This window comes from Corylus avellana, chromosome 11, assembly GCF_965113065.1.
Source record: "Corylus avellana chromosome 11, dhCorAvel1.hap1.2, whole genome shotgun sequence".
Lineage (NCBI taxonomy): Eukaryota > Viridiplantae > Streptophyta > Magnoliopsida > Fagales > Betulaceae > Corylus > Corylus avellana.
Window position 1 is genome coordinate 2,896,402 of NC_142500.1, and position 27,896 is coordinate 2,924,297.

Here is a 27,896-nt window from a genome sequence, read left to right on the forward strand (position 1 = left end):
CCAAAACTTTCATCTAATGTCGGTAAAAGGATTTTAGGAAATAAAAATTTTCAGAGATCGGGTATTGCTGGGTTTGTTGTGGGATATTGATTATAGTAGAACAATATTCAACTTTTTGATGATTGGTTTCTTGTATGACTTTTAGGAAGTATAGGCATTCTATCTGTTCGATGAAATGTCATATTGGGCATAAAATCTGCTATTAGAAGTTCAAAACATACTTTGCTCTAATATAAATAGAACGCCAGGGATGAACTCACTAAGAACATCAAATAGGTCTATCTATACTCTTAAGCCAGCCAATAAAAACTCAAGGTTCACATGAACAAAACTGTGAACACTGCAGTCTGAATTCCACCTCACAAATTTTTGTTTGGATGAATGAGCATTTCCATAAAAGAACAAGAAGATACAAAACACTCGTTCCAGCAGATTTGCTGGAACAACTTGCCTCAGCAACTACCCTTTACAATGCTCAACCCACCAGAGCAGAGAACCCCACAAACTACAACTCTATACAAACCAAGAATGTATCAACAAATACAGACCAAAAGAGCTACAAACAACAATACACAGCCAAACATGACCACACCAAGGAAGACATATTACTACTAACAGAGGTCTCCCACTTTTGCAAAATTTTTGCAGAACTACGTACTCACCTTAACAGCAATTTAAACCCCTTTTAACCATACCAATCGGGTAAGCTAAACCACAACCACCACAAGCCATCATCTCAATTTACCATCTGCAGAAATAAACATACCAAAAGGAAAATTCATCTTCTGCATAATTGCAGATTCTCATTAGGCATCTGAAACTTTCCTGTGGCCACAATTCTAGATCTAATTCTCCCAAATTATATTTTGCACAATTTTCTCCTCTGATTTTGGCTGATTATCATATTTAAGCTAATTTTACCCAAACTAAGCTTCCACAAAATCTGTTTCAAGTTTCCTCCCTTCAACTCATTTTCTACCCACTCAATGATCGCTTCTCATTTGAAGCTAGGATTGTCAATCAAATTCCTACTCGTGATTTCTTTCCACATTCTCCTGCTGAAGCTGCATTGAAAGAAAAGATGATCTCAGCATCCAAGGAACTCCTGCAAAACCTGTGAAACACATCTCCCGTATATCCCTCAGTTCACCGATTTCACACCAGTTAAAAGGCTTAAATAAGTGTAAATAGGGTAGATCAAGTCATATGCGCACAATGAACTCAATATGGATCAAGAACCAAGACATAGTAGACATAGCAGTTACAATTGGAGATTGAAACAATCTATAACAAAAAAAGTTGGAGATTTAAATAAAAAAACCAATCTACTCAAGACATGGAACCAAAACAGGGTAGATCCAGTAGTTATACTTGGAGAATGAAACACAAAAACATCAACTCAAAATAGGAATCAACAATACCTGATAAGATTGTCTTGAATCCATTGTTCCGTGCCCAGCCTCTTGGCCTGAATCTGACAAAGAAACAAAATAAAAAAAATGAGAGAAAATACTAGCTTTGACCACCACAACAGACTAGATCCAGTCTTTAACTTTAGCTTTCACCAACAAAAACAGGGCAGATTGGGTTCTAACACACAACCAAATTTTCTGTGTTTAAATTGTTGGAAAATGACTACTGATGATTCAATCTTTATTTTTCAGATTTAGTGTCATCCAATGCATGCATGATCAAAGGGGTTTTCAATTTTTTTTCTTGGTGTGTGTGGGTGGGGGATTCAATGTATATGTTCGGGACATAGGTTAGAATGTGTGTGACAAGGGCCTACCACTATGCTGGACATTTTTTCTCTCTCATGGATGTCATTGGAATTTATTTGGGCTTCAGGCAAACGCAAGGAAATACTTGCTGGTTAAAAACTAAGGCTAGTGACTTATCTGAATCGATCCACATTTCAAAGTTTTTCATTTAAACCAAAAACTTGCACAATGTTAGAAAATAGCATCTTTCTCAAACATCTATTGGTGAGACAAAACTATTTAGGAGAAACAGACATGGTGAAATTATCCTAGTCCAACTTTAATCACAACCCAGTTACTCACCCCTGACCCTTTAACCATCGCAAGAGTTGCAGTCTCATTCGAGACATGGCATGCCAGAAGCATATGGTTGCAAGGCTATACCATCCACACAAATCTAATGAACAACGCTGAGTAGACATACATTGCTACAAGCACCAATAGCAAACATGATATTAGAATCTCAACCAAACATATACCAAGAAAAACACAAAGTCTTTCCAAAGCAGAATAAATCTAATCTTTAACCTTAGACTCGACCATCAAAAACTGTGCATATTTAGTTTCAGACTTTGAATTAAAGTACAAACACAGCCAAATTATCTATTATTGTTCTCTACAAATTGTTGGGAAATGACAGATAGATTGTACTGATGATTCAATCTCTATTAACTAGCTTTCACCACCACAACAGACTATATCTAGTCTTTAACCTTAACTTTGACCAACAAAAACAGGGCAGATTTAGTTTCATACTTAGAATTACATAATCAAACCTAGATCTTGCACTTTAGAGCAGAGAAGATAAAAACAGGGCAGCTCTGGTTTCGGACTTCAAAATTAAAATACAAAAACAATCAAACCTAGATCTAGAACAGGGCTGCTATAGTTTCAGACTTGAAAATTAAAATACAACTACAATCAAACCTAGATCAAGAACTTAGAACAGACTAGATAAAAACAAGAAGGCTCTGGTTTCAGAATTGAAAATTAAAATACAAACACAATCAAACCTAAATCTAGCACGTAGAACAAAGTAGATCAAGATTCAGACATAGAAATTACGATAAAAACACAATCAAACCTATAAAAGTTGTCTGAGCCTGGGGGACGTCGGTTAGGCGGAAGCGGCTCCTCCTGGCGAAGCCCATCGGTGTGTGGTTCGCGGGTGTAATTTTGTCATTCTCAGCCCTTAGAAGCCAGAAAATCAAAAGCAAGAGAAATTAGTTTTGACCAGGTAGATCTTCCAAACAAAAATACAAACAGAATGAAATAAAAATACTAACCCCGAAATCAAATAAAGATACAAAGGTAGAAATATGAGAAAGGAGATGGGGCTTTGCAGGGTAGGGAAAGAAAGAGGATACGGCGTTCTGGTATAGGAGAAGGGGAAGGAGAGCCAAAGATAAAGATGCGAACTTTGTCGAGGAGAGAGAAAGGCGAGTCTGATGACGAGAGCAAAGTCATTCATTCAATGGGGTTGTTAGATACGATACATGATTGAATGAAAGTCTGACAACCAAATTTTAGTTTGATTTAGTTAGATACGTGTAGGTCGATCCTACGGTTAGGATCTAATTTATAGAGGCTGAAGCCTAAACGCGTAATTTCATATTTTTATATTTTTGTATTTTAATTTTTAATGCAATGCGGATGCGGTGCGTGCCAGCTCATATTTATTTTTTAATTTTTAATACAATGCGGAGCGTGCCAGCTCATATTTATATTTTTAATTTTTAATGCAATGCGGTGCCCACCAGAATTGAGAATTAAGACATCTGATTGATTCGTTGATACCTACTTGGTTTTGTTGGCTTTCTCTATCCTTCTGTTTGAGCTGTCTTTTTTGTGCTTCTGTTTTTGTTTTTATTTATTTATTTTTTTTGTCTGATTTGAGTTCAGTGAATTTCTCACGAAGTTGGCATTAATGTGAAAACTGGAAGGTGATTTATTCGTTATTGGATTCTCCCCAGTCAATTTTAGATCGGAGAGTATATAATTAATAGCTTGAGAATAAATCCTAAGATTATGAAAGGAACATAGATCCCAACTAATAAAAAAACAATAAAATATTATTTAAAATTTTTAAAAAATAATAATAATAAATAATGAGGAGAATCCAATCCAAAATGAATGGGAGAATCCTATTCCATATTCATGCACCATAGAGCTATCCACTTTATTTTATGTTAATTTTTTTTTTCCAGACAGAAGTGTTGGGTATTATAATCTTACTCAAAATTCATTCAACAAATTTGATGTCATTGTTAAAGAACTATTCATTTTTGGTTATTTAACAAAGATTGGTACACTGATTAATTAGATGTATGATAATTTTGGCATAGAAGTGTGTTTCTAAGAATCAGGGCCGTGGATAATGCATTATTTCATTACTGCAACTCAAATTAGGTTATTTTTTCAAAAAAGAAATCATCTTAATATTTTTATGTTGCAAGATAATTAATCATATAGGTTAATATGATTGAATTGAAAAATATATATAATATTTGTAATTTGTTATACGGGCGAAATGTCAAACATTGTTTTCTTGCGATAACAACGTATTAAAAGACAAATTTTTTTAAAAAGTATTTTTAAAGAAAATGCATTTTATATCAAAACGGAGCCCAAGTTACATCCTAACTTGATTTAATCTTCTTTTCTAATTATCCTCCAGGTTATCATCCTTTCTCTTTTGATCTCATCCTCTTCATCTTGGTTGTGAGCAGTAGTAAGCATCAATGGCACGCAATGCGAAAAAGGTGAGTTCTCTCAATTGTTAATGGTTTCCTTCTTCAGCCTACAGTAAAGCAAAGTGCTCGGTTCATTTTTTCATTTGAATTATTTCTTAAACAACAATCTTATAACAATTCGATAGATGGCACAGGATAGCATTCGTAATAAGCAAGAAAAAAATAATTGAGAATTCTTCTTTGTTCTGGAAACACATCCTCCTATCCCATCTTTTGTCGAATCTCCTTTAACGGAGCCGAAAAGCGACAAGTCAGTAGAGAAGAAAGAAAGATAGGGCATTATCAGCATCAACCGGAACCCCATCCGAATCCGCTGAAGGGGAGAACTTCGGCTCTAGGATCTTAAACCGTTAACTGCATCATAGGCGAAGCAGCTGATTTTAAAGAAAAAACCTTCAATCAGGCCCATTCTCAAAACCCCACTTTTGGGGTCTCCAATAATAATTTGACACATCACTTTAAAACACCAAATTAAATCTCTTCTAACCCACCAACCCCTAAACCACCCCACCCCTCATTCTAAATGCCATCTTCAAAATCCATGGAGCCACTGCCCGGTTTGGCTACTAACCTAGCTGTGGGTCACGGCCAGACCCATAGCTAAGTCTAGGGCTAGCAAAACGGGTTGGTGTGTCGAGTTTGTGTCAACCCATTTATGACAACCCAAACATGACACGTTTAAATAAACGTGTCGAACATCCAAACCTAAACATGACAAGTTTTCCTAAAAGTAACACGACACGTGTAACCCGATTAAATAAATGTGTCGCGATAGGTTGACACGACCCATGAACACGTTTAATTTAGGTGGTAATAGGTTCCAACCCAACCCGCAGGTTGACACAACCCGTTTAATAAACGTGTCATAAACAGGTGACCCATATACGACAAGAACCCGTTCAACCTAAACCCAAATCCTAAAATTACGTGTCAAATTTGCAGGTCAAATATTAAATTGCCAACCCTAGCTAGGCCTAGCCTTGAACCACGATAGGTCTGGCCTTGACCCACACTGGGTCAACAGCCACAGTCTAGTCGTGGGTCTAGCCACCACCGTTAGTCTTGACATTTTACGCCTGCTGTCAAGTCCTGGAATGTGCAAAATCACATCTTGCCGCTACCAAGATCGACCATACATAGAGCTGGCAATTTGATCCGTGACACGCGAACCCCACATGAACACGACGCATAATTTTAAGGTTAGGATTGAGTTTAGGTTAAATAAGTTTAGGTCATAAACAGGTCACCCATTTATGACACATTTAATAAACGTGTCGGGTCGTATCATTTGACACGTATGTATAAATATATATATATATATATATATATATATATATATATATATATATGTTGCTGAGATTTTGCTATTTTGGTTTGGCTATAAAAATTAAAATGACTTTAAACATGTTCACAAGTTGGGTCAAATTGGAATCAACTGACATCTAAATTATCCGAGCTCACGGTTCGTGTCGTGTAAACCGAATACAACACATTTATCTAAATGGGCTACAAGTGTTGAGCTCAGGTTTGGGCTCTTGGCATGTGCTGTCCTTGGGTTTAGCATAAATAGGTTGACACGAACCCAAACCCGACACGCCAACACGTTTTGCTAGCCCCACCCATACACAACATAACGCACAACGAAAATGGCAAGCTCAAAAATGTTATGGCTGCAACCACAACGCTCAAGGGCCTACAGCAAGGCAGACCTAGGCCCACGACTGGGTTTGGTGCGACCAAGCGTGAGTCTAGCCAGACCCACAACTAGGTTTGGCTGCTAACAAAGCATGGGTCTAGCCATGACCCACGTGGGTCAAGGCCAGACACAGCTGAAGGTCTGGCCATGACCCACAACTGGGCCAACAGTCGAACCCATTAGTGGCTCCATGGATTCCGCCAACAACATTTGGGAGCAAGAGGAAAATTAATTAATTACTCGTTGACCGTGTGTTATGTTCATTGGGGAGTCGTAAGTAAAATCAATTACATACTTGTTTTTGTGAACAGATATTCCACTTCACAGAGAAAGTAGTTGCCACTGTATGCAAGATACGGGGACTGGTTCCAGAAGAAGGCGTCCTTGAACAGAAGCTAGAGGCGGCCAAAGGTATTCTTCTTTCAATTGGGATTCAATGTACATATTTGGGACATAGCTTAGAACGTGTATGTTTAGAAGTTTGTTAAGAGTTGTTAATTTGGAAATCTTAAATTGCACAATTTATATGATGCTTTTCACTAACGCAGAAACCGAAAAAAAAAAAAGAAACAATTTATAGACTAAATGCAAGCATGCTATCCTAGGTTTTGACCTTGTTTATTCCCCTTCGTGTATACCAACGTTAACATGTTTGGGACCTTAAAATACCAACATTAGTGTCAATCACCATATCAAAATAAGCAGGGCCGTCTCAGTTCTTGGCTATTGGCCAAAACTAGTAACCGTTACCGGTGTACCCGATTTTTTTATTTTGGATGAATGAGCCTTTCCAAAAAAGAACAATAAGATACAAAACACTAGAGCAAATATGCTGGAACAACTTGCCTCAGCAACTACCCTTTACAATTGCTCAACCCACCAGAGCAGAACCACACAAACTACAACTCTATACAAACCAGGAATGTATCAACAAATACAAACCAAAAGACCTACAAACAACAATACACAGCCAAATATGACCACACCATGGTAGACATCTTACTACTAACAGAGGACTCCCACTTTTGCATAATTTTTGCAGAACTACGTACTCACCTTAACAGCAGTTTAAACCCCTTTTAACCATACCAATCTGGCAAGCTAAACCACAACCATTCTCATTAGGCACCTGAAACTTACCTGTGGCCACAACATCTCCCATATATCCCTCGGTTCACCGATTTCACACCAATTGAAAGGCATAAATAACTGCAAATAGACTAATTCTAGTAAAATGCACACGATGAACTCAAAAAATGGATCAAGAACCAAGACATAGTAGATATAGCAGTTACAATTGGAGATGAAACAATCTATAACAAAAAAAGTTTGGGACTGAAATAAAAAAACCACTCAACTCGAGACATGGATCATGAACCAAAACAGGGTAGATCAAGCAGTTATACTTGGAGAATGAAACACAAAAACATCAACTCAAAATATGAATCAACAACACCTGATAAGATTGTATTGAAACCGTTGTTCCTTACCCAGCCACTTGGCCTGAATCTGACAAAGAAACAAAAACAAAAATATAAGAGAAACTACTGACTTTGACCACCAACAGACTAGATCTAGCTTTAACTATAGCTTTCACCAACAAAAACAGGGCAGATTGGGTTCAAACAAACAACCAAATTTCTGTGTTTAAATTGTTGGAAAATGACAGATAGATTGTACTGATGATTCAATTTTTATTTTTCAGATTTAGTGTTATCCAATGCATGCATGATCAAAGGGGTTTTCAATTTTTTTTCTTGGTGTGTGTGGGTGAGGGATTCAATATATGTGTTTGGGACATAGCTTAGAATGTGTGTGACAAGGGCATACCACTATGCTGGACATTTTTTCTTTCTCATGGATGTCATTGAAATTTATTTGGGATTCAGGCACACGCAAGGAGATACTTGCTATTGGTTAAAAACTAAGGCTAGTGACTTATCTGAATCGATCCACATTTCAAAGTTTTTCATTTATACCAAAAACTTGAACAAACTTAGAAAATAGCATCTTTCTCAAACATCTATTGGTGAGACAAAACTATTTAGGAGAAACAGACATGGTGAAATTATCCTAGTCCAACTTTAATCACAACCCAGTTACTCACCCCATCGTGAGAGTTGATAGAGTAGCACGGTCTGATTCGAGGTATGGCATGCCAGAAGTAGATAGCTGCGAGGCTATACCATCCATGCAAATCTAATGAACAACACTGAGTAGATACACATTGCTACAACCAATAGCAAACATGATATTAGAATCTCAACCAAACATATACCAAGAAAAACACAAAGTCTTTCCAAAGCAGAATAAATCTAACTTTAACTTTAGACTCGACCATCAAAAACTGGGCATATTTAGTTTCAGACTTTGAATTAAAGTACAAACACAGCCAAATTATCTTTTATTGTTCTCTATAAATTGTTGGAAAATGACAGATAGATTGTACTGATGATTCAATCTCTATTAACTAGCTTTCACCACCACAACAGACTAGATCTAGTCTTTAACCCTAACTTTGACCAACAAAAACAGGGCAGATTTAGTTTCATACTTAGAATTGCATAATCAAACCTATATCTAGCACTTAGAGCAGAGAAGATAAAAACAGGGCAGCTCTGGTTTCGGACTTCAAAATTAAAATACAAAAACAATCAAACCTAAATCTAAAACTTAGAACAGAGTAGATAGAAGCAGGGAGGCTCTGGATTCAGAGTTGAAAATTAAAATACAAACACAATCAAACCTAAATCTAGCACTGATATATTTTAATTTTTAATGCAATCCGGTGCGTGCCAGCTCACGCCTCATTAACCAGCACAATTTTCCTCGCCAAACTTGAGAACTAGGACGTCTGTTCAATGTGGTCCTTGCATAAAAGGTGGTTTTTGTGCAAAATATTCAATAGTTATCACATCAGCTGAAATATTTTAAGAAAAAATAAACACCCACACTTGATTATATCAGATCTTATTATTTTAAAAAAATAAATAAATGAAGAGGGTGTGACGGGAGGTGGGGCAGTTCGCCGCCACCCCCAGCAGCCTGGGGGTGGCCATGATCCACCCCCAATGGCCGGATCTCTCTCCCTCTCTCTGTGCCAGAGGCGGAGTGAGTGGCGTTGGTGGAGTGAGTAGCGTTGGCGGCGACAGCAGATGCATGTGATATTTGAGAGAAACAATCCAGTGTTTTGCACTTTTACTCCTATATTTTTTCTGCAATTTTTCTTCGATGCTGATGTGTCAAACTCTGAGTGGGTTGCACAAAACCCTTGTTTTATTCCTACTTGATTTTGTTGGTTTTCTCTATCCTTCTGTTTGAGATCTGTCTTTTTTGTGTTTTTATTTTTGTTTTTTCGTCGTGATTTGAGTTCGGTGAATTTCTCATGAAGTTAGCATTAATGTGAAAATGCAAGGAAATTTATTGGTTATTGAATGTCGAGTTACAAAGAAAGGATACGGATCCTCTCCAGCCGAGTTCGGACTCGAGGGTATTCAATTAACGACTAAAATTTTTTAGAATAAATCTTAAGGCCACAAATAGAACACATATCACAACTAATAAAAAAAATTAAATATTATTTAGAATTAAAAAATAATAATAATAACGAGGGTGGTTGCCACCCCATCTTTGCCCATGAGGGTGGCCAAACAACCCCAAGGGCCAAAAATAAAATAAAAAAAGTTTGACTTTGAGGTAGCCGAACCACACCATAGGCCATGAGAGTGGCCAAGGACGGCCATGGGCCTTGGTGGCCACCCCCATGGCCCATGGGAGTGGCCAACCCCTAGGGCAAAGTTGCGATGGCTGGCCAACTATAGATCAATTTTTTTTTCTTTTTTGTTCTTTTGGCCCTTAGGGGTGGCTGAACCACTACCAAGGGCCATAGGGGGGCTTCCACCCCATGGGCAAAAATGGGGAGGTGGGCTACCCCTAAATAAACTATTTTTTCTTTCATTTGGCCCTTGTGGGTGGCCGAACCACCCTCAAGGGCCATGGAGCCACCCTCTAGAGCAAACATGGGGCGGCCAGCCAAACCTTTTTATTATTATTATTTTTTAAAACTATTAATAATATTTTATTATTATTTTAGTAGTGAGACAGATGTCCCATTTGGAGCCCTAGCATTTCTAGAAAGAAATCCAAACCCTTAACTAGATACTCTCCAGTCCATTTTGAACTAGAGATGATCCTTTTGTTGAAAGAAATGTGGTTTTTATGTTTTGCTGCCCCCACCTCCCATGCTAGCAAAATGACAAAATTACCTACGTAAAAATTTCAATAAAACAAAAAATATCCTTACAAGATTTTAAGTTTTTTTAAAGAAAAATTTTAATTTAAAAAAGAATTGAATATATATATATATATTTTGATAAGTAAGTAGCTGATTTTATAAAAAGCGTAAGGCGCCCCTAAGTACACTGGAAGTATACAAGGACGATCACCTAACTAGAAAGGAAAAAACGTACAAGGAAATCATCATAGCTAACCGAAATCGGGAAAACAAACGCTACAGTCCAAAGATACAGAGTATGGAAACAATAGGATAAAAAGTCCTCGAAAGACCTCTCCACATCCTCGAAGCACCTATTATTTCTCTCTCCAAAGACACCAAAAAAAGCAAATAGGCACCATCTTCCAAACTGCAGCACTCCCCCCCTTCCTGCAGACCACCAACAGGCTAGCAACTCAAAAACCCGACCAGGCATCACCCATGATAACCCAAAACGGCCGAAAAAGGCACTCCACAAAGCAGACGCCACCTCACAATGAATAAGAAGATGATCCACCGTCTCCTCACTCTTCTTACACATCCAACATCTATTTACCACATTCACATTTCTCTTTCTGAGGTTATCTAAGGTCAGAATTTTCCCCCAAGCTGCCGACCACGCAAAAAATGCTGCCCTTTGAGGAGCCTAAGTCCGCCACACACTCTTCCAAGAGAACCTCCTCCCTTCCGAGCATGCCAAGGAGAGAAAGAGAGACTTGACCTTGAACGTACCTCTTTTGGAAGGGTTCCACCATAATCTATCTTCCGACCCTCTTCTCACTCTTGTAGAATGTAACACCTGAAAAAAGGAGGCAAAGGCCTCCACCTCACAATCATGAGCCTCCCTCGAAAAACTCACGTTCCACTGGTTGGACCCCCCTAGCATCTCCACGTTTTCCGCAACTTAGGCTTCCTTCGCACAAGCAATACTATAAAGGATCAGGAAAGCTATCTTGAGAGCCGAGTCTCCACACCACCAATCATGCCAAAAGCTAATCCTAGACCCATCCCCCACTGCAAATCTCGTAAAGCCTTTGAAAGTTTCCCACCCTTTCCTAATATTCTTCCATAACCCTACCCCAGATGCTCCTCCAGGCTCAACCGAACACCACCCTCCCCATAAGCTTCCAAACTTCGCATCTATCACAACTCTCCACCAAGCTTCTCTTTCCGCCCCATAGCGCCACAACCATTTCCCTAAAAGAGCGCGGTTGAAGACCAATAAGTTCCTGATCCCCAACCCTCCTTCCTTGATCAGAGTGCAAACCTGCAACCACTTCACCAAGTGGTATTTGAACTCTTCGCCTATCCCTCCCCAAAGAAAATTGCGTTGAAGCTTCTCAATACGCTTAGCAACACTCACCGGAATAGGAAAAAGAGACAAGTAATAAGTGGGCAGGTTAGCAAGAGTGCTCTTAATAAGGGTGACCCTACCCCCTTTCGACAAATACAACCTTTTCCAGCTGGCCAACCGATATTCAATCTTCTCAATCACTCCATCCCAAATATGCTTGGACTTATAAGAGCCTCCCAACGGGAGACCAAGGTACTTCACTGGCAAAGGAGCTGCCTCACACCCTAAAATACCGGCTAACGAAGCCACTTGCTCCACATTCCCCACCGGAATAATCATCGATTTAGCCAAATTAACCTTCAACCCGGAAGCAGCTTCAAACAACAAGAACAAACTCCGCAAGTAACGTAGCTGGGCAGGCCTAGCATTGCAGAAAATCAAGGTGTCGTCGGCAAATAAAAGATGAGAGACTGTAGTGTTGCCGATTTTGAAACCTTCTAACAACCCCCCATGAACCGCCGCCGAAATCATCCTACTCAGAACCTCCATCACAAACACAAAAAGCAAAGGAGAGAGTAGATCCCCTTGTCTCAAACCCCTGGAGCTACTAAAAAAGCCTTTAGAAGATCCATTTACCATAATCGAGAACCGCACCGAGGAAATGCAATGTTGAATCCAAGAACACCAAACCCCTCCAAAACCACACCTTCTTAGCAAATACATCAAGAAGCCCCAGTTCACATGATCGTTAGCTTTTTCCAAATCCATTTTGCAAATGACCCCTGGCTCCCCAGATCTCAACCTACTACCAAGGCATTCACTAGCAATCAAGATAGGATCTAGAATCTGTCTACCTTTGATGAAAGCATTTTGCGACTTGGAGATAATCTTGTCCAACACAACCTTCAATCTATTTGCTAAAACCTTGGCAATAATTTTGTACATACCTCCCACAAGGCTAATCGGACGAAAATCTTTAAGGTTGATGGCACCGGGAATCTTCGGAATAAGCGAAATGAACGAAGCGTTGAGGCTTTTTACAAACATCCCGCCAGCATGGAAAGCACTTAAGACCCTCATAATGTCCTCCCTCACCACATCCCAACAAGCTTGGAAGAAAGCCATAGAAAACCCATCGGGGCCCGATGCCTTGTTGCCATTCATCTTAAACACGACCTTTCTCACCTCTTCCTCTTCAAAATCTCTCTCCAACCAGCTGGCCTCTCCCTCCGAGATGGAATCCAAGGAGATACCATCTACCAAAGGCCTCCAACTGTGTTGTTCAGCAAAGAGCTTTTGGTAGAAATCCACAATGTGCTCACTAATCTCATCCTGATTTGAAGAAATATTATCCCCAATCATAAGATTCTCTATCGAATTATACCTTCTATTAGAGTTGGCTATGGAATGAAAGAATTTAGTGCACTTGTCCCCTTCCTTTAACCAAAACACCCTCGATTTCTGTCTCCAACTAATCTCCTCCATAAGAGTACACTTCTCTAACTCTTGAACAACCTCGGCCTTCCTCGCTAATTCCTCCACATTCAAAGCCCTACTTTCTTCGTGCTCATCAAACACCCGAAGATCTTCAAGAAGAGTCCTCTTATTCCTCTCAATGTTACCAAACACCTCCTCATTCCAAGTCTTCAAATTCAGTTTCAAGGCCTTGAGTTTGCGAGCAAGAACAAAGCTCAGCGTACCTTGGAACTCATAACAATCCCACCATTGTTTCACTAAAGCAACAAACCCTTCCTCTTTAAGCCACATATTCTCAAACCTGAAAGGCCTTTTACCCTGGGAAATCTCCCCCAACTCGAGCATAATTGGGAAGTGATCCGAGCAAAGACGTGGAAGCCTTTTCTGCCTCACCCCTGGAAACCAGGCTTCCAACTCTGGAGAAACAAGAAACCAATCAATCCTAGACCATAGCGGAGGGTCTTGAGAGACCGACCAAGTACAAACACCCCCGACAAGGGGAAGGTCCATAAGCCCTTGTTCAGAAATAAAATCTGAGAAACCCATCATAGCAGAGGGAATCGAGTAAGATTGAAATCTCCCCCAATACACCATGGCAAGTTCCACCAACTAAGAACGCCAGCCAACTCATCCCAAAGGAGCCTTCTATCCCTATCAATATTCGGACCATACACCCCTGCAAACGCCCACACAGAGAGATCTGCCACGTTCCTGAAAGACAAAGCCAGGGTAAAATCCCCTATGCAAACATCAATCTTCTCCACCACCCTAGTATCCCACATGATTAAAATACCTCCCGAGGCCCCATTAGAATCCAAACAGCACCAATCCACATGATTTCGCCTCCATAAACTGCGAACAATGCTTCTAGACATACCCTGAATCTTGGTTTCTTGAAGACAAACATCATCTGCATTCCAATCCCTAAGCAAAGTACTCACCCTCAAGCGCTTATCCCTCTCATTCAACCCTCTCACGTTCCAAGAGATAATGCTTATCTTCATAACACAACTACATTCCCCCTCCCTTTCCTGCTTCCCCGAATCGAAATTCACCGAACACTCCAAATTTCTCATCTCCCTTTTACCCTTTGTGCCGCTACTAGAAGTAGATACCATCCCATTATTTCGGCACTCCTCTTCTAGAGAGTTTAACAATGCTAACAACTGCAGCTTATGACCGGCAAACGAAATCCCCACGATCGGGTATATCTCATTGGCACACTGAATAACCCAATCGGAAAAGCCTGCTGCATCCCCTGAATTAGGACCATAACTGTTCAAAGGCGAAGGCCCCTCTGTTCCACACGCCTCTGCCCTCCCGTCTTCCTTACTCCTATCATCAACAATGACTTCACCCCCACAACTCTTAGCTACCACCTCCTGCCCAGCCTCTCTAGACTCAACCAAGCCTGAACACCGGAATCCAATAATTGAAGGATCATCATCCCAAACATGCAGCCCACCAGAATTCCTTAGTTCCTGCTCTTGACCCATTCCCCCACTAACCTAACCGACAACCTGGAGCACTTCACCGCCATACCAAGGAACCACCTCACTGCCCTCACCTACTGTACCCATCATCACCGGCATCTTCTGGTGCGAAACAGTATCCCCACCGCCCAAAACCACCATCCCCGGTACTCCAACAGCTCCAGATGTCTCCCCAGACTCAGCCCACTCAATTTCCTCACCGGCAGCGACCAAAAATGGCCTCTCCGGCCTTGTCTGGCTCGACCGAAACTCCCCCTCGTCCGAAATCACGACCGCCGGAGCACTGAGACACTCGCCGGCCATCTCTGACTCACCGGCGACAACCTCCAACGGCATCTCCGACTTTGTCTGGCACGGACACTCTCGCCGGCGTGCAGCAGCTAATTCCGGCCAGACTCGACGCTTCTTTGCCACCAGGAAGCTCACCGGGACCATCACAAGAAATGTCCACTGTAGCCGGCGGTCTCTCCTCTAACTGCGTCCCTCCTGCCGCCGACGATGACGCACCTGGGTCACCTGCCTGAGACCTTCGGCATCCCTCCTGCAAGCCGATCGTGTTAAACACCTCCGGCGCTCCCTTGGGTCTTGCCCCTTCTGGACCAGACGTGCTTGGGCTGGACTGACCAAGACCCAGGCCCATCTTCCTACGCCTATACACAGCCACCACCTTCTTCTTTTCCTTAAACTTTCTCTTGGGCCATTGTTCTTTCCCCTTAGACCCATCCACCCCCTCCAACTCCCTAACCTCCAAGTTAATCTTCTTGGTCTGGGCCTCCCCTTGCTTGAGAGAGACCCCTCCTGCCAGACCACACACGGACGCCCCACCAGACCTTGTGTACCCACTCCTTTCCTCCAGATTTTTTATTAAAAAATCAAACCTCTCTAGACCCACATCAATCTCTCCCCTCAACCTGTTCAACGACTCCTTCGCATTAATGAGTTCAGATTTTACACGAAACCAGGCCTGCGCTTCGAGCCTACCTACCCCCTCCCATCCCTTCACGTGATCATCTCCAAATTCCGATGCTGCCATCATTGCCGAAGCATTCAACCTGCTCACCGGCAACCTGTTAACAACACCCTGAGACCCCCCTGCCTTCAGGTTGCACATTCCTTCCTCGCCAGAGAATTGGTTCTTCTTCGGTCCCTCCACGCAACCGCCATCATTACTCACCTGAATCCTCTCCTTGTACGTACCCACCCCCTGTTCCGTGGAAGCATGGTATTGTTTATCCTTCTCTGCAGCAGCCTCCTTCAACCATATAGGCACCTTGGCTATCGGCTCGGAATAAGCATCAAAACAGTCATCTGCCGGTTGCAACGACGACCCCAGCACTTCCGCAAAACTCCTCCTTCCCACCCCCTCAAACTACTTCTTGTCTACCGTGACCTCCCTAAGCTCGCACAGTGCAAACTTAGCCAAACTCACCTCCGAGATGAAACGTTCCCAACCTTGACCAACTCGCCCTTCTAGTATAATAATCGAATCCTCTTCTTTGCCTTCCATCATATTCTTCTACCGTCAGAAAACGTCCATTCCTGTTGGAGCATTTTTGCGCAATTATCCGAGGAAACCCTGCTCTGGATTGGTCCCAAAATACCTCCGTAGTTTCCACTGCCACCAAGTCCTCCACAATGCGCCCCAACCACAGCAACTCATCCTTCTTCAAGAAAATGGTTTTTTGTATCCTATTGCTTCTTTCAAAAATCCTCACCCCTGAGCTTTTAATCAGTAACTCAAACTTCTTGGACTCCACTGACCACTTCCTCGATTCAGCCATAACACTAACCAATCAGCTAACAAACTAGACACCCAAACAGGTCACACGCGCCACCCACAAACCTGCACTCAGGCGTGGGTGGATGAGAGAGGAGAGAAAAAAAAGTCTGGTGATATATAACTTTGAAAGAAAAAAAAAATACAATAATTGATACATACAATAATTGATTAAATTTTCAAAAGAAATAGAATGAAAAGAGAAAAAATCAAAAATTAAAAAAAAAAAGAACCAAGGTGCAAGAATATGCTGATGCCTCACAGGCTTGTTTTACTTTGACAAGGCATGAGAGGTAGTGCCCAACCCCAACCTGCCCTTGGGGGTGGCTGGCCCTTAGAGGTGGATCGGCCACCCCAACGGCCAAATCAATTTGTTTTATTATTATTTGGCCTGTGGGGAAGGCCAATCTACCCCCTAGGGCCATTGGGGTGGCCAACCACCCCTTACTTTTTTATTATTTTTAAAATATAAATAATATTTTATTATTATTTATATTAATGGGACAGATGTCCCATCTATGGCCTCAGGATCTCTCTAGAGAGATCTTGGCCATTAAGTGGATATTCTCCAATCCAAAATGGACTAGAGATGATCCTATTCCATATTCATGCACCATGTAGCTTTTCATTTTATTTTATGCTAATTTTTTTTAATTTACCAGCAATTTTTCTCAATTTACCATCTGCAGCAGTCAACATACCAAAAGGAAAATTCATCTTCTGCATAATTGCAGATTCTCATTAGGCATCTGAAACTTTCCTGTGGCCACAATTCTAGATCTAATCTCCCAAATTATATTTTGCACAATTTTCTCTACGGGTTTTGGCTGATTATCATATTTAAGCTCATTTTTGCTTCCAAATATGATAAACAACCGCACCCAAACTAGGCTTCCATAAAGTCTGTTTCAAGTTTCCTCCCTTCAACTCCTTTTCTCCCCACACCGTTGAAAGGCATAAATAAGTGTATATAGGGTAGATCAAGTCAAATGCACACAATGAACTCAAAATATCGATCAAGAACAAAGAAATAGTAGATATAGCGGTTACAATTGGAGATTGAAACAATCTATAACAAAAAAAGCTAGCGATTGAAATAAAAAAAATAAACCAATCAACTCAAGACATGGATCATGAACCAAAACAGGGAAGATCCAGCAGTTATACTAGGAGAATGAAACAGAAAAACATCAAGTCAAAATATGAATCAACAATACCTGATAAGATTGTCTTGAATCCACTGTTCCTTGCCCAGCCCCTTGGAATCTGACAAAGAAACAAAAACAAGAAAAAAAGAGTGAAACTACTAGCTTTGACAACCACAAGAGACAAGATTTAGTTTTTAACTTTAGCTTTCACCAACAAAAACAGGGCAGAATGGGTTTCAGACTTAGAATTGAAGTACACAACCAAATTTTGTGTGTTTAAATTGTTGGAAAATAACAGATAGATTGTATTTATGATTCAAACTTTATTTTTCAGATTTAGTGTCATCCAACGCATGCATGATCAAAGGGGTTTTCAATTTTTTTTCTTGGTGTGCGGGTGGGTGATTCAATGTATATGTTTCGGACATAGCTTAGAACGTGTGTGACAAGGGCCTACCACTATGCGGGACATTTTTTCTTTCTCATGGATGTCATTGGAATTTATTTGGGCTTCAGGCAAACGCAAGGAGATACTTGCTATTGGTTAAAAACAAAGGCAGTGACTTATTTGAATCGATCCACAATTCAAAGTTTTTCATTTAAACCAAAAACTTGCACAATGTTGGAAAATAGCATCTTTTGAAAACATCGATTGGTGAGACAACTATTTAGGAGAAATAGACATGGTGAAATTATCCCAGTCCAACTTTAATCACAACCCAATTACTCACCCCTGACGCTTAGAACATCGTGAGTGTTGATAGAGTTGCACAGTCTCATTCGAGAGATGGCATGCCAGAAGTAGATAGTTGCGAGGCTGTACCATGCACACAAATCTCATGAACAACGCTGAGTAGATACATATTGCTACAAGCACCAATAGCAAACATAATATTAGAATCTCAACCAAACAACATATACCAAGAAAAACACAAAGCCTTTCCAAAGCCCTGCTGTCATGTTGCCCAAAATCAGTTCCGGGGGTTAATTCATGTCCGCAAACCCAAAATTGTCTTGAATCCATCTAACAAAGAAGAAAAAAAAAAAATGAGAGAAACTAGCTTTGACCACTACAACAGACCAGATCTAGTCTTTAATTTTAGGCTTGACCAACAAAAACCAGGCAAATCTGACAAAGAAAAAAAAAAAGAGAAACTAGCTTTGACCACCACAACAGAATAAATACAATCTTTAACTTTAGACTCGACTGTGACGACCCGCTTGATAAAAAAATAACTAAATTTTTTCTTTTAAAAACTAATAACCCACAACAAAGCGAATTGTCACAGTAGCTTATAATAGATAATGATTTTTACCTTCAAAGATTTTATGAGGTTATATCAAATTAATTTTATGAGGTTATATCAAGACTCATTTAGGTACTTATAAGATTGTTAAAATTTGGCTTTTACGATAGGTACAGTTAAAAGGTTTTTTTTTATGCGAAAAAGAAAGGTTAAATGATTGTTTTGAATGATTATATAGCCAAAAAATATTTTTCGTTCCTTTTGTTTTATACAAGATCTATGGGTACAACCATATATTTAATATGTTTCAATTTATAAGGATTAAACTTGATAAATTTCTAAATTTAATTCTTATAACTGAATCCATGTTTGGGAACTTTCATGTTGAATCCATGTTTTATCAAACAATAAGTTGCAAAAACATGAGTTTTATCAAACGAGGTTATGAAATGTAGTATTATTTATAATTTAATATTTATACAAATACTATTTATAATTAGATTGATCACTTATTTAAGTGTTTGGCTTATGTTTAAGATGACCAGGGTAAGTAATATAAATTAGAATATTATCTTGAGCATTCGTTTTGTTGTAAATGGCCTCTCAATGCTTTTCTTTTTCTTTAAAGCTTTATAGAAGGTTTTTTTTTCTTTCTTTCTACTTCATCCTTGAAACTTTTTTTTTCCTGTCATTTATACACCCACTAATTATTATTATTTTTTTCCATCCTGTCATTTTTAGAAACAACCTGTGCATTGCACGGGGTACAAGCTCGTTTAACATAATGAAAGAAGAAAGAACATTCATACGAAGAAGAGGAAACATACCAGCTGAAACAACTAGGAAAAACACCAAAATGAGAGAGAATGCTACAGAGTAGCAAAAATAAATCAGGTGAAAGATATCCCAATAAAAGAGAATTTGAAATAAATTCAATAATAAAAATAAAAAGATACGACAAATAAGTTACAAACAAGGAAAGCAATCTTCAGAAATAAAAAGAAAATCAGAGAATAATGATGATAGAAATAAAAAGAAATGCCAAATAAGTTGCAAACAAGGAAAGCAATCTTCAGAAATAAAAAGAAAATCAGAGAATATTAATGATAGAAAAATCTGTATTTTGCTTCCTTAAAGAGTAATAACGTAAATTCTTTAGTGATTTTTTTTAAAAGAAAAAATCCTCAATGATTTTATTTTTTAAATTAATGCCTACTTCATTTTAGTGGTTCTATTCCTTTCTCGGTTCGTTTACCAACGTTAGTGTTACCATATCAAAATAAGTGTAAATAGGGTAGATCTAGTAAAATGCACACGCTGAACTCAAAATATGGATCAAGAACCAAGACATAGTAGAAAATTTTTTTGTTTTGAAGGGAAGACATAGTAGATATAGCAGTTACAAATGGAGATTGAAACAATCTATAACAAAAAGAGTTGGAGATTGAAATTAAAAAACCAATCAACTCAAGACATGGATCATGAACCAAAACCAACAGTTATACTTGGAGAATGAAACACAAAAACATCAAGTCAAAATATGAATCAACAATACCTGATAAGATTGTCTGGAATCCGTTGTTCCTTGCCGGGCCCCTTGCCCCGAATCTGACAAAGAAACAAAAACAAAAAAAAATTAGTGAAACTACTAGCTTTGACCACCACAACAAACTAGATCTAGTCTTTAACTTTAGCTTTCACCAACAAAAACAGGGCAGATTGGGTTTCAGACTTAGAATTGAAGTACACAACCAAATTTTCTGTGTTTAAATTGTTGGAAAATGACAGATAGATTGTACTGATGATTCAATATTGATTTTTCAGATTTAGTGTCATCCAACGCATGCATGATCAAAGGGGTTTTCAATTTTTTTTTCTTGGTGTGTGGGGGTGGGGGATTCAATGTATATGTTTGGGACATAGCTTAGAACATGTGTGACAAGGGCCTACCACTATGCGGGCATTTTTTCTTTCTCATGGATGTCATTGGAATTTATTTGAACTTCAGGCAAACGCAAGGAGATACTGCTATTGGTTAAAAACTAGGGCTAGTGACTTATCTGAATTGATCCACATTTCAAAGTTTTTCATTTATACCCAAAACTTGCACAATGTTGGAAAATAGCATCTTTCTCAAACATCTATTGGTGAGACAAAACCATTTAGGAGAAACAGACACAACTTTAATCACAACCCAGTTACTCACCCCTGACCCATTCCCCATCATGAGAGTTGATAGAGTTGCCCAGTCTCATTCGAGACATGGCATGCCAGAAGTACATAGTTGCAAGGCTGTACCATCCACGCAAATCTCATGAACAATGCTGATAAGATACACATTGCTACAAGCACCAATGGCAAACATGATATTAGAATCTCAACCAAACAACATATACCAAGAAAAACACAAGGTCTTTACAAAGCAGACATGTTCAACCTGCTGTCATGTTTCCCAAAATCAGTTCCAGGGGTTGATTCATGTCCGCAAACCCTTGATAAAATTGTCTTGAATCCATTGTTCCTCACTCAGCCTCATGACCTGAATCTGACAAAGAAGAAAAAAAAATAAATAGAAACTAGCTTTGACACCAACAACAGACCAGATCTAGTCTTTAAATTTAGGCTTGACCAACAAAAACAGGGCAAATCTCACAAAGAAAAAAGAAAGAGAGAAAATAAATCTAATCTATAACTTTAGATTTGACAAATCTAATCTTTAACTTTAGATTCGACCACAACAGAATAAATCTAATCTTTAACTTTAGACTCAAACCAACAAAAACTGTGCATATTGAGTTTCAGACTTTGAATTAAAGGACAAATACAGCCAAATTATCTATTATTGCCCTGTATAAATTGTTGGAAAATGACAGATTGTACTGATGATTCAATCTATATTAACTTGCTTTGACTAGATCTAGTCTTTAACCTTAACTTTGACCAACAAAAACAGGGCAGATTTCGTTTCATACCTAGAATTACACAACCAAATTATCTCTTATTGCTGTGTTTAAATTCTTGGAAAATGACACAGATTGAACTAATTATACAATCTATACTTTGCAGGTTTATTAAATGTGCAACTCGTCAGGTGGTCACCTCCTACAGAGAAGCCAAAAACTAAAGTGAACACCGATGCTAGTATTTCGGAGGATGGTGAGTGCTTCATTGGATTCGTTATGTTTGACTTTCGAGGCATTCACCACTTCAGATATGCCAAAAAATGCAGCAGTGGATGCTTCAAAGATGATCCTAAAAATCCAGATTATGAAGCTAAACGACAAGCAGCAATTTGTGGGGCTGAAGCACGTGCCATAAGGGAGGCAATTCGAAAAGTGATAGACCGAAAATGTTTGCCCACAGACATTGAGACTGACAATCGAATTGTCAGTGAGGCAATAAATGAAGAGGGACATGAAAAAAAAGATGAATTCAGCACAAGTTGGTTGACTATTATCAGAGATATCCACGAGTTAATTAGGAGTAGGGACATTAAAGTTAAATGCATTCCCAGAAAACTAAATAGAGCAGCTGATCGTATGGTCACCAATGCGAGGAAGTCTACTATTCAAGATTATCTTCTACAGAAAGGATCGGACGAATTGGATGAAACGATTACACACCAAACTTGGATAGCAATGTATGGAGGCTCCCAAGTAATTATTAGGGAAGAACAAGGAGCAAAAAATCATGAGATTGATAATGCGAAGGACATATGTTATATATTCTCAAAATATAACCATGAAGCTCAGACAATCAAAAAATGGATAGATGCAGGTACAATACATTATATTTCCTTTTAAGTCGATACATCTTAGTTTATGTTAATTTAATTTGATTTGAAAGAACATGGTATTTCTAACAATCAATTGAATTAATTTGTTCTATCTTTTCATAGGGTTGCTGAATACAAATAAGAATGAGATCCCTAGTAGAATCATATTCCAAATTTCTGAACCAGGGACACTCTTATGGGAACAATATACTAGTATGTAAAATTATTTATCAATTATCCTTCTCTCTTTTTTGTTTTGGAGAGGTTGCTAATTAGTTATTTTTTACTAGTTAATTAGTAAGAACTTCAATTTAATCTCTACTTTTATCTTGATGCAGTGTCCATAGATTGCCAAATGCCCGACACAAAGACATACATTTCTGAAGATCAAATCCTTCGTAATATGATTGGGGTTATGAACGAGTTAAAAGACCTTCCTCCCACAGTAAGCTTGAAAATTTGTCATCAATATACTTCAATTATTTATTATCAAGGTTTAGGTCCTTTAGGTCCTCTTCTAAGTTTAATGTTTGATTTATGTAGAGGACCATATCACTCTTCCTGGAGTATAAAGATGAGAAGGTATGTATTAGAATCATTATTTTTAGTTGCTTGGAATTATAAACCTATAAATTGGTTATGTATTGTTCTTTAATTTGATGTCAAATTATATTTCTTACAGTCTTTTCCAAGTCAGCAATATACCAAGTGTTCATTTAAAGAGGTTAAAACAACTTCCAATCTTAAACCACTGACAAGTTTTTTGGGATCAGTTAAGCTTGATGGGTGTGCAATGAGAGTGGAGGTAAAAAACCTGAAGACCATCAAAATATTTCCAAAAGTTACCAATTGCATATGTTAATCAATTATTATGTTAATATAATTGCAGATTGAGAGTTTTTACGATCCAAAACTTTGTGTGGATCGTATTGCATCAAATAAAAAATATGTGGAGGTAAAGTGCTAAACAATTCATTTAGTTCATTTGCTTCACTTGAATTTTATATTGAAAATATGAGCTTGAAAATATTAAAAAAAATAAATAAATTATTAGTAAATTTTTAAATGTATGTGATTTAGGATAAAGGAGGAGTTTTGCAATGGCTTAAGGAGCAACGCAAAGAATACTTCAGCGCTATTGATGTCCTAGCCAACACAAAGATCACTTCATGGGTAAAGTTGAACCTACTTTTTAAATGAATTTTTTTTGTCATTCTTAGTTACTTTCTTTGCAAAGAGAGGATATAATTGTTTAGTTGTTAATGTAATATCTTGTTCTTTTGGTTTTCAGGGGGAACTAGACGGTAAGTGGATCAAAATAAACATAATATTATTCAAGAATTTGTTATTAAAAGAAATTACTTACATTGTTTGAGTGGTATTCAGGGATATTAAAGGAGCTTCTTACTTGTGGTATACTTCAAGAGCGAGAATCCAACCTTTACGTTGTACAAAGGCAACAGGTAATTATTTTCTTTGATTTTTACTGAATGTTCATATAAATGTCTTTTATCTAACATTGATTTTACTTACACTTACAAAGTTGGAAGAAGAACTAGGTGGCTTAAGTAATGACTCCAAACTCAAGCCAAAGAGGATTCGGGAAAACAAAGAACATATTTATAAGGTAACTTGTAGTGTTTTTCTACATTTATCATAAATGTAATTTTACTTATCAAAAAAAAAATTACATTTCCTAAGTTAGTGTTTACTATATTCATTTATGGCTACTGACTCATTTGGCAGGTTACTAATCCAATTACACAAAATATTTGTGACAACAAAGACAGTGACGCATGATCAAAAGTTTGTATAATTTATGTTATGTTTTAAATCTTACTCTCAGTCATTGGATTTCTCGAACAAAATCCTAACCATCCGCATCTTATCTTCTCATCTCTATGAATTTAATACTTTCACCTACCCTTATTTCTTTCCTTATTGTACACGTAGTTTGTATAATTTATGTTTAAGTTTTAAATCTTACTCCCAGCCATTCGATTTCTCCAACAAAATCCTAACCATCCACATCTTATATTTGCTTTAAATGCTTTCACCTACCTTTATTTCCTTCCTTATTGCACACGTGGTTGTCATAATTTAGGTTAAATTTCACTTAACCCCTAAATTTTCATCTTTTTTCAATGTCTCCCCTAAAGTTTCAGTTATCTCAATTTAGGGCCCGTTTGGTTTGCGGAATAGACCCCTAAAATGGAATAGTCATTCTTTTGTTTGGTAAGGGTCTATTCCTAAGAATACTTATTCTCGTGAAAATCATTAATCCTTTACATACAGGAATAGCTATTCCTCTAAAAAATTGAGGATAGCAAAGGAATTGCTATTCCTGAGGGAAATGACAAGGTTTTCCCAAAAAAACCATTTTTTTTTCTCTCACAAAAACTTAAAAATAAAAAATAAAAATAAATAAAATAAAATCAAGAGGGTGGCTGGCCACCCATTGTGGTGCTCAGCCACCCACAGAAGGCCCTCGGGTGGCGCGGCCACCCCCGATCTAGTTTCAGACAAAGAAATTAAAATACAAACACAATCAAACCTAGGTCAGGATAAAACAGGTTATCTCTGCTTTCAGACTTGAAAACTAAAATACAAACAAAATCAAACCTAGATCTAGCAGTTAGAACAGAGAAGATAAAAACAGGGCAGCTCTAGTTTCAGACTTAAAAATTAAAATACAAACACAATCAAACCTAGATCTAGCACTGAAAACATAGCAGATAAAACAGGTTAGCTCTGGCTTCAGACTTAAAAATAAAAATACAAACAAAATCAAACCTAGATCAAGCAATTAGAACAGAGAAGATAAAACATGGTAGCTCTGGTTTTAGACTCGAAAATTAAAATAGAACAAAATCAAACCTAGATCTAGAACTTAGAACAAAGTAGATTAAAAACTGGGCGGACTCTGGTTTCAGACTTGAAAATTAACATAAAAACACAATCAAACCTAGATCTAGCACTTAGAACAGAGTAGATCCAGTTTCAGACGCAGAAATTAAAATAAAAACACAATCAAACCTATAAAAGTCATCTTAGCCTGGGGTACCACATGGCGGCGCGTCATGGGGGCCGTCGGTTAGGAGGAAGCAGCTCCTGCTGGGGAAGCCCTTTAGTTTGTGGTTTGCAGGGCAGGCGAGATATAAGTGTAATTGTCTTTTTCACTCTCAGCCCTTAAAAGCCAGAAAATCAAAAGAAGAGTAATTAGTTTTGACCATCAGAACAGGTAGATCTAGCACTCCAAACAAAAATACAAACAGAATCAAATAAAAATACTAACCCCGATGATCAAAATGAAAGGTTAGATCCGATCCTCATATCACGAAATCAAAGATACAAAGGTATAAATATGAGCAAGGAGATACGGCTTGGTTGGGTAGGGAAAGAGAGAAGATACAGTGTGTTCTGGCATGAAGGAGAAGGAGAAAGAGGGCCAAGGATGCAAACTTTGTTGAAGATAGAGAAATAGAGTTTTCAATTGAGTTGTAGAGAAGATTAATGTTGTACCTCTTAGTGAGATATATAATACAATGACACTTGGCACACATTCGTGCCTCTACCCACAGCATGCCACTCTATGTTTTCAATTGAGTTCAGGATAAGATTTATGTCGTACCGCTTATAGATAAAATATAGTTACACAAAGTATATGCATAAATCAAATCCTAAGAACATCCACTTGTTAACATAAATCAAGAATATAATATGACGATAGCAACACAGGATACCTTAGGATCTAAGAGACTAAACATACAGTATGTGTTTGGATTCAAGGAAGCACTGGGAAGAGAATAGAAGAAGAGTGAAGCAAATTATGATGGGCAACACTCCCATGTTTGGATATTTGAATAGAAAGATGCAGATGAGAGTGGAAGAACGCTGTCTCTATCTGTCCCTCTGTCGCCCCTCACCCATTAACCTTACCACTAAGCTTGATAAAAGTATCTCCATTATTGAATTGTATTAAATTAAATAAATCTAAATCAAACTCTTGATTTCATTATGTATCAGAATATCATAAATGTATAGTGCTAAATCTTTTTTCTAGTATGCCATCAAATTCTTGATCTCTCAACCTTTTTTTGATGACTCTTAGAATTAATAGAAAGAATATACTTCGAAAACAGGCAACTCAAACATTTAACCCTCTGGTTTCAGACTTGAAAATTAAAATACAAACACAATCAAACCTAGTTTCAGAGTTGAAAATTAAAATACAAACACAATCAAACTTAGATCTAGCACTGCGAACAGAGTAGATAAAAAAGGCCGGGTCTGGATTCAGAGTTGAAAATTAAAATACAAACATAATCAAACCTAGATGAGAAGAGAGTAGATAAAAAAGGGCGACTCTGGTTTCAGACCTGAAAATTAAAATACAAACACAATCAAACCTAGATCTAGCACTTAGAACAGATAAAAAATGGGCAGCTCTGGTTTCAGACTTGAAAATTAAAATACAAAAACAAACTTAGAACAGCGTAGATAAAAACAGGGCGGCTCTGGTTTCAGAGTTGAAAATTAAAATACAAACACAATCAAATCTAGAACTTAGAACAGAGTAGATATAAACAGGGCGGCTCTGGTTTCAGACTTGAAAATTAAAATACAAACACAATCAAACCTAGATCTAGCACTTAGAAGAGAACATAGATCTAGTTTCAGACACAAAAATTAAAATAAAAACACAATCAAACCTATAAAAGTCGTCTGAGCCTGGGGAGCCGTCGGTTATAAGCGTAATTGTCTTTTTCTTCTCGGCCCTTAAAATACAGAAAATCAAAAGCAAGAGAAATTAGTTTTGACCATCAGAACAGGTAGATCTAGCACTCGCACTCTTCCAAACAAAAATACAAACAGAATGAAATAAAAATACTAACCCGAAATCAAATAAAGATACAAAGGTAGAAATATGAGAAAGGATATGGGGCTTTGTAGGGTAGGGAAAGAACGAGGATACGGCGTTCTGGTATTAAGGAGAAGGAGAAGGCGAAGGAGAGCCAAAGATAAAGATGCGAACTTTGTCGAGGAGAGAGAAAGGCGAGTCTGATGACGAGAGCAATAAGTAAGTCATTCATTCAATGGGGTTGTTAGATACGATACACAATTGAATGAAAGTCTGACAACCAAATTTTAGTTTGATTTAGTTAGATACGTGTAGGTCGATCCTACGGTTAGGATCTAATCTA

At 38.2% G+C, this 27,896-nt stretch overlaps 1 protein-coding gene across 16 annotated transcripts; it reads right to left on the bottom strand.

Moving 5' to 3' along the window:
* Positions 1-264: 264 nt before the first annotated feature.
* LOC132165591 (uncharacterized) lies at positions 265-27,782 on the bottom strand. 16 transcript variants are annotated; one of them, XR_015909508.1, is made up of 14 exons: positions 27,588-27,781; positions 27,405-27,470; positions 25,729-25,880; positions 21,355-21,462; positions 21,124-21,259; positions 20,473-20,525; positions 18,402-18,694; positions 17,740-17,788; positions 8,317-8,439; positions 7,700-7,718; positions 2,845-2,951; positions 2,064-2,188; positions 1,422-1,474; positions 1,027-1,064 (listed from the first exon to the last, which is right to left on the bottom strand). XR_015909508.1 is itself a non-coding variant. In XM_088511966.1 (13 exons), the coding sequence occupies exons 5-13, from the start codon at positions 21,197-21,199 to the stop codon at positions 1,088-1,090; spliced, it is 834 nt and encodes a 277-aa protein (XP_088368092.1). In that variant the 5' UTR covers positions 21,200-21,259; positions 21,355-21,462; positions 25,729-25,880; positions 27,405-27,470; positions 27,588-27,782; the 3' UTR covers positions 265-1,087. The 16 variants fall into 16 exon arrangements, 11 of the variants coding, with proteins under 11 accessions (XP_088368092.1, XP_088368090.1, XP_088368088.1 ...); XR_015909506.1 differs by having other exon boundaries at positions 7,666-7,718; XR_015909507.1 differs by lacking the exon at positions 1,027-1,064 and adding an exon at positions 1,076-1,114 and having other exon boundaries at positions 7,666-7,718.
* Between the last annotated feature and the right edge of the window lie 114 nt (positions 27,783-27,896).